Raw genomic sequence first — 11,429 nt, 5'->3', positions numbered from 1 at the left:
TGTCACATCTAACCTTGTGTCCATTATATTTGTGGTTTATTTTTTGTCCCAGTTTTTTTTTTCCTTGTTGCTTGCTGCGTTATTTGTGAAAATTTAAATGTGATGTTCTTAAAAAACATCTAGATATGAATTAGACAAACTGTTGAAACAAACAAGTTGGCGTGTGTTTGTCCCCTTGTTTAGTCCTCTTTTGTCTCATTGCTCATATCTCTTTCTGCAGAATTTGAAATTTTGAATCGGTTAGTGTCACCTGCAGAGTTTCAGAGTCCCACGTGCAGAACCATGTTTATTTTCTCTGCCGCTATGTCTGCCTCGTGCTCTTTCAGAACCCGAAGGGTAGTCCTTTATATACACGGAGGTTAGTCTGCTAGTAATAATGGATATAAAATAATTACACTGATAAGCGTAGTAGTAAGATAAACCTTTTTTCTCAAATAACATGTAATTTTATTCAAACTCTAACCATTATTACATGTATAATGTCTTGGATCATAGATCATGAAATGACATAATACTAACTCTTTTGACTAAGATGTTTTTTTAGGATATAGACTCCTGCTTTATAAATTAAGGGCTTTGCTACACCTACCTACATATTCTAGGTAAAGTTACGTAACAGCTGACTTGCGTATTTAGATTGGTAGAAGAAATAGCTGGGGGCCCACCCCGTTAAAATCAGGAAGAAGGGCGATTAGATTATTGAAGGTTAAGTAAGATTACCTAACTAACCAGATCAAAAAAAAGATTACCTAACTACCTTAGGTAGGTGTGGGATTATTGATTAATTAATAAAGCCTCCAACATAGACAGAGTACGAAAACAACTTAACAAACGAAGCCCGCACCAGACAAGTTAAGAGCCAAGTTGAAGGTTCCATTACAAGATCATAGGCCCGATATGAGCACACAGGCTCAAATGCAAGCTAAGAATTGTATTGAAATCTCTTGAATAAAGACAACGCAATCAAAATGGAGTAGAGGAACCCGACAAACCTGAACGAGCTTTACTGCGTCAATTATTTTCAAAAGCCTCAAAAGTCACCCATCTAAAAAGACGGGAAGTCATGGGTGTCTAATGTGCTTGGGTCGGGTATGATCTCCTAGAAGTACAGGTTCTCAGACAATAAAATCTTCACTAAAATAGCAAAGAAGCGGGCATAAGCCCCAAGAAATCAGACAAAGAAAAGCACCATACACTAATACGACCTTAGTAGATCCGTATGAACGCTTCACAATGACAAAAACGTAAATTCCGCAAGGTCAAGGATGCAAAGACAAGACATCTCTAGCTCAGTGACACTACCGGGTAAGTCATTTTGTCACGATGATGAAGAATTAGAGTAACTTTATTCTCATCGGCATTGCACCCTCCTCAAGCACGCCGCCGACAAAGACCATAAAATTAGACTTGAAGACTTCTAAACATGCTTGGAAGAACCCGAGGTTCCCCCACCTCGTTGCATGCGGCTGGGGGCGAGGAAACGGCGAGATTGCAGTCGCTCGTCAAACCCAAGTTGATGCCACCTCTTCTTCTCATAACTCTTGATTTTCATATTAGTTAGACAAGAGTCAATAACTCAATTCGAGGTTATGTACAACATAGTAGTTATGTATCTGGTCTTTCCTTTGAAGCTCTGAAGCTCCAGAAATCGGTTTGTTGGCATGCTCACAAATGGAGCCATCGGCCAAGAAGGTTTTCTCCTCGCATGGATGAAACTCCTAACTTACATATATTACATATATGCCCTACTTGCCTTAGCCTAGTTTTTTCCTTGGAGAAATTCCCCATCTTCTAGTATGTTGTTTATTTAGCCAATATCCAGTATGATGTGTTTTATTTTTATCATGCCATGTGTTTTGTATCACATCATCTTGATCATTGGCTCGACCTCTTCTTCTTGTAACTCTCGATTTTCCTCTTAGTTAGACAAGAGTCAATAACTCAACTGAAGGACATATACAACATACTAGCTCTGTATCTGGTCTTTGCTCTCAAGCTCCATAAGTTTATTTGTTGGCATGCTCACACATGGAGCCATCGTCCATGAAGGTTTTATCCTCGCGTGGATGAAACTTCTAGCTTACATATATTACATATGTGCTCTACTTGCCTTAGGCTTGTTTTTTCCTTCGAGAAACTCTCCATCTTCCAGTATGATGTGTTTTTTTTGCGAACACCAGTATGATGTGTTTTGTTTTTGTCAAACCATTTACTTTGTATCTCATATCTTGATTAACAAAGATAAAACTTGGGACCAAATCATGCCATCTTGTCAAGCCCAAAAACATTCTTATTACATTTAATTTTGATCAAAAAGCAAATAAACCCTTTTATTTTCAAAAAACCTAAAAGTGAGGTTTCATCTAACAATATTTACTTTTGCAAACCAATAATTCATTAGAAATCATTTCTAAGGTATATTATATATATATATGACCACCATTACCATAAAATATTATTTTTAGATATATTTAAGTATTTTCTATTATTCATTTTCAAAAAGGCTAGAGATGTTGAAAATAGTGCTAAAAATATTAATGTTTTTCTTAGAAAAATCCAAAAAATTCACCTACGTTGTATTTGATCAATTTACACTCCCCACAATTGGCGTGGGCAAAAAAATTATTTATCTCCGTATTAAGCAAGCACGATGGTGGGGTACTCGGTGAGGGAGGATGCATTATTGTGCGGTGCATGGTATGCCACAAGTGTAGGGTTTGTAGGCATGAAGCAAAAGGGAACGATATTTTGGCAACATGTGCATTCTTCATTTCATGAGCGCATGCACTACATGCCCTACAATTTGGATGTGATCCATGATCGCAATGCAAAGTCGCTACTCCATCGGGTGATACGCCATTTCAAATGCCATCATAAAGTACCGCAGGTGCGATTTCACAAGTGGAAAGAAAGTGACCAACGGGAGCGTCAATCGAGATCGTAAGTTTTGCTTTTTGTTGCTCTACGTGTTGGTCAATTCTTTGACTCACTCAATGTTGCAACTTATAGTCTAGACGTGCTATTGTGATGTACCAAAGGACGAAGGGCAAGCCCTACACATTGACACATTGTTGGATGAAGCTCAAGGAGTCGCCCATTTGGGTGAACAATATGGGACGACGAATAAAATCAAGCCCTAGTGGAGGAAGCTTGAGATGAAGGCCACTTTCGAGGAGTATGGTAGAATCTGGAATTGATGAACATGAAAAACTTGTTGACCATCCGACGCTTTTTATTAGAATTTAAATGTATGGTTGAATTGCTATCGATCGATAATTCGGAAGTGAGGCTGCATGGTGGACATTTTGTTTAGTTTTCTTCTTTTTTTTAGAAAAGGGACGAACATTTGGTGCACCGGGTTGAATGGCGGGCTCCGCTATTGTGGACATTAGGGTGTTTGTTTTGATGCATGCCGTTGGAGATGCTCTAACCTCCTGCCTAGGACATTCATCGTGTGGGAGCTATGTCACGTCCGTTGCGAGATGTAACTTGGTCTCGCCTCCAGGGAGCACGCTACTGGGCTGGCCCATTACTGTAGTTGTGGTGCAACTTTTTCTTGGTTTTTCTTTTCGGTTTCCCTCTTTTTAGAGTTTTCTTTGGGTTTCTCCAGTTTTCTTCATTTTTTCTTCTGTTTTCTTTCTTTCTTTCTTTCTTGGTTTTCTGCCATTTTTGGGTTTCCTTTTCTTTTCCTTTTATTTTTCAACACATTTTCACTTTTTCTGTATACATCAGAACATTTTCTTAATACATGTTTAACACTTTTTTAAATACATGATTAGCACTTTTTTCAAATATATGTTTTGTTATCTATTTTTCTCATACCCATTGCACATTTTTGGTGTACATATAAAACATTTGTTATACATGTTTGACATTTTCTGAATACGTGATAAACATTTCCTCAAATAAATGTATTGATCTCTATTTTTTCGCACGCACTCTACATTTTTTGTATACATATAAAATATCTTTTGTACACGTTTAACATTTTCCAAATACATGGTTGCCATTTTTTTCAAACACATTTTTTGAATACATGTAAAACAATTTTAAAATACACATTAAGCATTTGTTTTGAATGATACATTTTTTTATAACTAGATGATCATCTTTTACATTATATAAACATTTTTAGGAAACTGTGAACAATTTTGGAATGGTCCGAAACATTGTTTTTGGAATGTGGCGTACATTAGTTTAAAATGCGTGAATTTTTTGGAAATTAGTAAATTACACAAACTTTTTAACGCTATCAATATGTTTGAAAATAGCATAAACTAAAACTTTACACGGTGTTAACATTTTTCAGATTGATGGTGAACATTAGTGAAAATCTTAACTACATTAAGTTTTTTTAAATATATGTATTTATCATTTAAAAAATATTAAAAAAAGAACGAAAAAGGAAACAAAGAAAAAATGAACGAAATTGTACATGTACCTGCATGCTTATGGGCCGGCGCATGTAGGTATCCTTGAGGCAGGACGGGCATGTATCTCGCTATGGGCGAGACACTGCTGCGCCCCATTCATTGTACCCTCGCTTAGGGTATAATTCGGCACATTGGGGATGGAACGACCACGAATGGCCACAAATATATGGCAACATAACTGGATCCCTCCACCCTCCAACATGTGGCAAATTATCAGCCGAGCTAATGACCCCCACAACGGGTGGGTGATTTGATTACGGCCGATGGAGAGTGGAACACCACATTCCTTGCCAAAGTTTTTTTGCCCACGGACGCAGATGCCATCCGCACGATACCACTGTGCATGAAATATATGGAGGACTTCTGGTCTTGGGTACATGAACAAAATGACCTTTTCATTGTCTGGTTGGCGTATCGTATGCTGGCCTCCAGAAAACTAAGACAAGAGGCCTGGTTAGAGGGGCCCTCAGATACTTCTGACTCATCCAGCGATCATAAATCTTGGTGCAAGATGTGGAAAGTGGACGTTCCATCAAAGATCAAAAATTTCGTGTGGAAGCTAGTGCAACAATTACTTCCAACTCCTGATCTTCTGCATCACAAAAACATGTCCATAGTTACTAGTTGCGGTCTTTGCGGTACAAAGGACTCTTGACAACATTATAAATGGGCGGCTGCTAGGCGTCATCCGCCAGCTAATCTCTCAATTAGCATCCCGCAAGACAGCCGTTGGATTTAATTATACGCTGCCGTCGGATTCAAGCCACGTGTAAACCCTCCCGACAAGATCCCGTTGTCCTTCCCCGCGTTGCTGCAACGGTTTTGTGGAAGCAAAATCCCCACCTCCTCTGCAGCTCCTCTGCACCCGCCCGAGGCCAGGGCGAGGAGGAGATCCACGCCGCCGACGTAGCGTTACCTCTACCACAGCCGCCGCCAATGCCGCACCGGCTCTACCACCGCCGCAGCCGACGCAACATCGCCTCTACCTCGCCGCCGTCGACGCAGCAACGCCCCCGTACACCTTCCAGCGCCATGGCAGCACACCACATAGTTCGATCTATGTTGTCGGCCGCCATGGATCGAAGCTCCGGTGCTCCATCGAGCAGCAGGCAAGCCAGATCGGCTCCGATTCTCGCCGGTGAGCCGATTCGCCGGTCTACAGCTGCAAGGGAGCTCCACAATCCTCCTGTGTTCTCTGCTGAAGCATCCCGAGCAAGCTCCTCAGAAGCTTGGGTAAGTTGCAAGCTCCTTGCAGGCATGAAGCATGTTGTTGTTTTTGATTCTGCCATGTTCATAATTTTGTGTCTCTCTGATCACTGTCCTCAGAAAAAAATGCAGAATCAATTGTAGCATGTCTCCTTATGTTAACTGAAACTATGTACAAATAAACTCCTTTCCAATTTCAGCTTAATAACTGCTCCAGCAATGTGCAGGGTGATGTCAACTGAAAACTGTGTATACTTGCCCTTACACTTTCACCATTTTTTAAAAAATGCAGCAAAAAAAATGTTCAGGACGAAGTCAACTGAAACCCATGTATAATTTGCTCCTTGCAGTTTCAGTTTAAGATTTGCAAAAAACAAAAAATGTGCAACATGTGTGGTGAATGCTCCTAACAAAGTACTCCCTCCGTTCGGAATTACTTTTCTCAGAAATGGATGTATCTAGAACTAAAATACATCTAGATACATCCATTTCTACGACAAGTAATTCTGAACGGAGGGAGTACAAAATGAAAGCTGAAAAAAATTCCCCAATATGAGCTTATTTTTAAGGCTAATGCTGCATATCTTGTTACAAAAATATGAAGCACTGGTTCTATTTGACTATGTTGCATGCTTTAAGCAGTAATCCTGTTGGACAGAGTTCATACACTAGAAAAATGTTAGATAGAAGATGTTGCATCTATTAGGAAAAATCAATTTGTATTACAAAACCGGAAAATCAACTTGATTACTTTGCTTGTAGCACTGTGATCATGGTAGAGAAGATATGGAATCATTTTATTTAGTATTGTGAGGTCAAAACATAGAAGCACTAGTTTCCTGCATGTTATACCTTTTTTTACTGACATTGTGATAACTTTTTTCTGCAACAACAAACATAGGCTGCTGGTGCTGGAGGTGATGATGATGAGAGCTACATCATGGGGCGAATTTCTGCTGTGAATGGAGTTAGTATGGAAGGGATGATTAATGCTGGTGATGTCCAACAAGATATGGATGATGCAGATGATGATGCAATATCATCGCAACCACTTGTTCCATATGTGGGCATGACCTTTGATTCTGTTGATGACGCAAGGCAATTCTACAACGCATATGCTTTCAGGCATGGGTTTGGAATCAGAACATCTGTTTCAAAAAACAGCCAGGCCAAAGGACCCACAAAGCTAATTAGCAGGACTTTCACGTGTGTTCATGCACGACCTGATGGAAGCAAAAGTGAATCTGATAGCACTACAGATAGTATTGCAACAGAGTCAAGCAACAATAGCAAACGCCCCAGACTTTGGATGAACATGGCAGACACAAGAAAAATGAATAGGTTGCAACGTCACGATTGTAAGGCTCACATGATCGTTGGACTCCGAGATAACCGATGGACTGTCACGTGCTTAACAGAAGACCATACACATGCTCTGGTGCAACAGGAAGAGAAGGTTAGTTACCGGTCTCATCGAAAGATCCCACGAGAAGACCTCCAAATGATAAGGACGTTGCATGAACGCAACTTGTCAACCTCAGATTGCATGGGAATCCTAGGAGATTGTCATGGAGGTGATCAGAGGCGCCTTGGTTATGTCAAAAGGGATGTTTCAAATGCACGGTCTGAGATGCGGCAAACCATGGCGTTTCAGGACATGGCCATGACAATTGAATACTTTGAGAGGCGGCAAGCTGAAAGCCCACAGTTCTTCTATGCAACACAAGTGAATAAGGAGACAAATGCGCTAGAAGCATTGTTTTGGGTGGACGGAAGGACAAGAGCACTATACCCAAAGTACAAGGACTGTGTCTTTTTTGATACAACCTTTTGCACAAACAAATACAACATACCTTTTGCTCCGATCGTTGGCATCAACAACCATCTTCAGACTATTGTCCTAGGCTGTGCATTGCTTCCAAATGAGCAAATTGAAACCTTCAAGTGGGTCTTTCGGCAATGGTTACTTGCGATGAACGAGTACCCAACAAACCTTATGACCGACCAGTGCAGAGCAATGGAAACTGCAATTTCTGATGTGTTCCCTCACACAGTCCATAGGTGTTGCAAGTGGCATGTACAACGGAAGGCGCGTGAGAAACTTGGGAGGATGCTTACAAGGGATTCAATTTTTGAGAAATCTTTCTACGAATGCATCAATGAATCCGAGACAGTGGATGAATTTGAAGAAACATGGCAGCACATGCTGCATTGCTTCGAGTACACAGAGAATAGGCACTTACAAAACATGTGGGAATGCCATCAGACATGGGCTCCTGCGTACTTCAAGAATGATTTCTTCCCTTTCACAAGCACAACCGGGCGATCAGAAGGGCTGAATTCTTATTTCAAGACGTTAGTGCATCCACAAAACTCGGTTTTTACATTTGTAAGGCAGTATGAACTACTACAAGAAACAATGCTAGACCGTGGAGATAATGCCGCTTTCACCGGAGAAACGACAACATCACCACTATGGGGAAAATACAAGATAGAGCGTCAAGCTATTAACTTCTACACACGTAGCGTCTTTGGCAAGTTCCAAGAGCAAGTGGCAGCATTGACAGCTTATATAATCAACCAAGTGCCGAATCTTGAGCAGGAAGGTATCATGTTTGAGCTTTACTCAAACTTGTATGATAATCCAAAGTTGTACCATGTGCATGCTGTGATAGAGGAGGGGCTGTACTCATGTAGCTTCCATTACTTTGAGATGAATGGTGTGCTTTGCTCACACATCATAAGGGTGATGATACAAATTAATGTGCAAGAAATTCCAAGTAGATACATGCTGGAAAGGTGGTCCGAAGCAGCTACGACAAACATGGACACCTCTGGGAGGTTCCTTGAGTTTGGACTACCAGAAACAAACACTCTCAAGTACAACTCACTATGCAGAGATCTGAATGCATTGGCAGCAGAAGCATGCTCCGTTGATCCAGCTTACAACTTCCTGACAGATGTAATAAAGCAGCTCTGGCCCATAGTTGCTTCGATGAAAAAAGATCAAATGTCCATGGAAGAGGTGGTGCAGCAGCAGCAACCCCCTCAAGCAAGTGCATCTAATGCTGCAACTGGAGAAAACCAACAATCATCAGCACCACTGCAAAATCCTGCTCGTGTGCCGAAGCAAGGTCGGCCAACAGAGCGGGCAAAAAGAAAAAAATACATTGTTGGAGCAGCGAGAAGATGAGCATAAGAAGAAGCTTCAGAAAGAAGCCAAGAAAGAAAGCAAGAAAAAAGCCAAGAAAGAAAGCAATAAAGAAGACAATGTGGAGTCATCAAGCAAGCCAAAACCTAGGAGGAAAGTTACTTGTTCATTTTGTAGTGAAGAAGAACACACTATCAAAACCTGCAAATCATTCCTCGAGTACAAGGCTATGATGGCAGCTAACCTTACAACAAAATGTCAGTTTTGCTCCGAGGAAGGCCATACATTGCAATCTTGCATTCAGTTTCAAGCTGCGATGGCGAAAGTGGAGCAACATGCTCAATAGTTAGATTTTACTTCTGTAGTTGAATTCAAGGTACAAGAAAACAGTAGCAGTAACTTGAAAAGCTTATTTTTGAAGAAGACATATTTGTACCCTGTGCACCTTCTGAATTTTGTTTGAACTTTACATGGATCATTTTGGAGTGGTGAGTGAAGAGAAATGGAACACTGATATTATGTTTGATATTATCTTTATATAGAATTTTCAGTTATTATGTTTATATTTTGGAGTGGGAGCAATACAAATTTTTTAACTTTACATGGATCATTGTGCTAAAAAAAGTTTATATTGCTGCTGCAAAAAGTGGGAGTGAAAAGAAATGAAACATTGATATTATGTTTGCGCTAAAAAATCATCGCGGTCATGGAGGTACAACATTGCCTTCAAGTACCAGAACAAAGGCTGATCTTCTAGCATGCTGTCTTAAATCATATGCAGCAATTTCATTTTTCCAACTCTGATTAGCGAAATCCCCAACCATATTCTAGTGGCTGCATATTGCTGCAGTCCTGTGAAATGCCACTTGTGCGCGTTCGTAACACTGACATTGCCATGGATGGATATTCTGTGCCAACTCAGTAATGCTGTTATGAAACATTCCATCAACATATGAGAAAGCTAACATACATACATTCCGAGTGCAATGCGAGAAGGCCCAAAAAAAATCAATAAATAGGAGCAAAGCTTAGCTCCCCAATTTCATCACGAATTCATCGAATGCAGTCTTTAATTTACAGCAACATAATTCAAGATTGGATTTCCAGCAACATTTGGCCATGTTTTCATGAAGAAAAGTTCACCATGCTTGCTGACTAAAGAGGAATAGATACAACTTATATAGATTACAAGTATCACCAGCAGTACACAAACTGGAAAGCTCGAAAGATGGATCAGCCGAAGCTTGTCTAACGGCAGCGTCAAAGAATGTTGCCAGGCAACAGAAAACTACCACTTACTGATGAGCAAAAATGTTCATTAGGCATTGTTGCAGAGCCTCTCCCAGGATTGGGAAAAAAGAAAAATACACAATTTTCAGTTATTAAAAAAGTGTGTTTCTCAAAATGTATTGATTGCTCAGAAGCATTCGACTAAAAAAATAGGTTGATTGCTTCAAGTAGTAGGACATACAAGCCGAAAAATACTTCTTCCAGCAACTATCACAAGCTGATCCTTCCGAAAAAAGACAATGTTTCATGAGCAGTTTTCTTTCCAGTAATTCCTCAAACGTATGATTGTCATACAAATTATGATGCCAGCAGATGCTAGAAAACACACATGAAGCAAAAAGATTTGCTTTACATGAAGTTTCATTTGACATAAAAGATAACATAACACACTACTGGCAAGCTACATTCCTAGGATTATCAAGTTGCATCTTCAAAACGCTGTTGCGGTCGCCTTCTTGAATGCACTATGATTCACCTACTTCAACACACTGTGATTTCCTTGTGCACATCAGCAGGGCAGATCTTGTTCAGCGGATGGGAAAACAGCTTCGAAGCAATCGTCTTCCGCACATCAAGCATATTTTGCTGCATAAGAAAAAATGGTAAAAAAGAGTGCAAAAGTATATCAGACACACAACACATGCAAAAAGTACCCCCCAAAAGCATGATTATGATTTTTTACCTTCTTAAAATCTTTCATCCTAATGCCATCGAAATTTTCCAAGTACAAAGTTGCAAAAAGTCCACAATCAAAGCTGTTTTGTGATGCCATACAAAAAAATGTGTAGAAGATGGTTAAGATGGGTACAAAAAAGGACATGAAAGAACTACTATTATGGAGGGTGATGTTCATCAAAGCTTACTGAGTTGCCTGTTGTGGGTAGTCAAGCAGCGGCCAGTCGGATTTGAAAGAAGATAGGTCCACTATGAAAATTGGCTCTTCTGAAGAAATCCTCTTGAAATTGGTAAACTAGAACAAGTAGCAAAACATTAGCAAAAAAGTTATAGGTGCTTTGTAAAACACACAAGTAAAAATGGAAGAAAAATGCTACCACCACTAAAACTTTAGGTTATTGCTCTCTTTTTACATTAAATGAAACATTGAAAACTACAGATAATGCTCATTGTGGATCTTGTTTTTTCATTAATGAAACAAAGAAAACTACATATAAAAGGATGAGATGTCACTTGCCAGATTCCTTGCAGCAATATCCAACTTTCCATTATCCAATGAGTCAAACAAGTTAAATCCTTGTGCAAGAGGTTAATGACACAAACAATCCAGTGGCAATCGCGGACGATGGTGAAGTAAAGCTAGAAAAAGCAGTAAAGACAATATAGAAGTGAAT

The 11,429-nt window shown here is 39.9% G+C and overlaps 1 protein-coding gene across 1 annotated transcript; it reads left to right on the top strand.

The window, feature by feature from the left end:
- Nucleotides 1-5,369: 5,369 nt before the first annotated feature.
- LOC125537236 (protein FAR1-RELATED SEQUENCE 5-like) lies at nucleotides 5,370-8,832 on the top strand. The gene is made up of 3 exons (XM_048700540.1): nucleotides 5,370-5,666; nucleotides 6,541-6,988; nucleotides 7,091-8,832. Exons 1-3 carry the CDS (start codon nucleotides 5,370-5,372, stop codon nucleotides 8,830-8,832), a joined length of 2,487 nt encoding a protein of 828 aa, XP_048556497.1.
- The last annotated feature ends 2,597 nt before the right edge of the window (nucleotides 8,833-11,429 follow it).

The sequence above is a fragment of the Triticum urartu genome, chromosome 2, assembly GCF_003073215.2.
Source record: "Triticum urartu cultivar G1812 chromosome 2, Tu2.1, whole genome shotgun sequence".
Classification (NCBI taxonomy): Eukaryota; Viridiplantae; Streptophyta; class Magnoliopsida; order Poales; family Poaceae; genus Triticum; species Triticum urartu.
The sequence above is the reverse complement of the archived record's forward strand: the minus strand, read 5'-3'. Positions and strand labels throughout refer to the sequence as shown.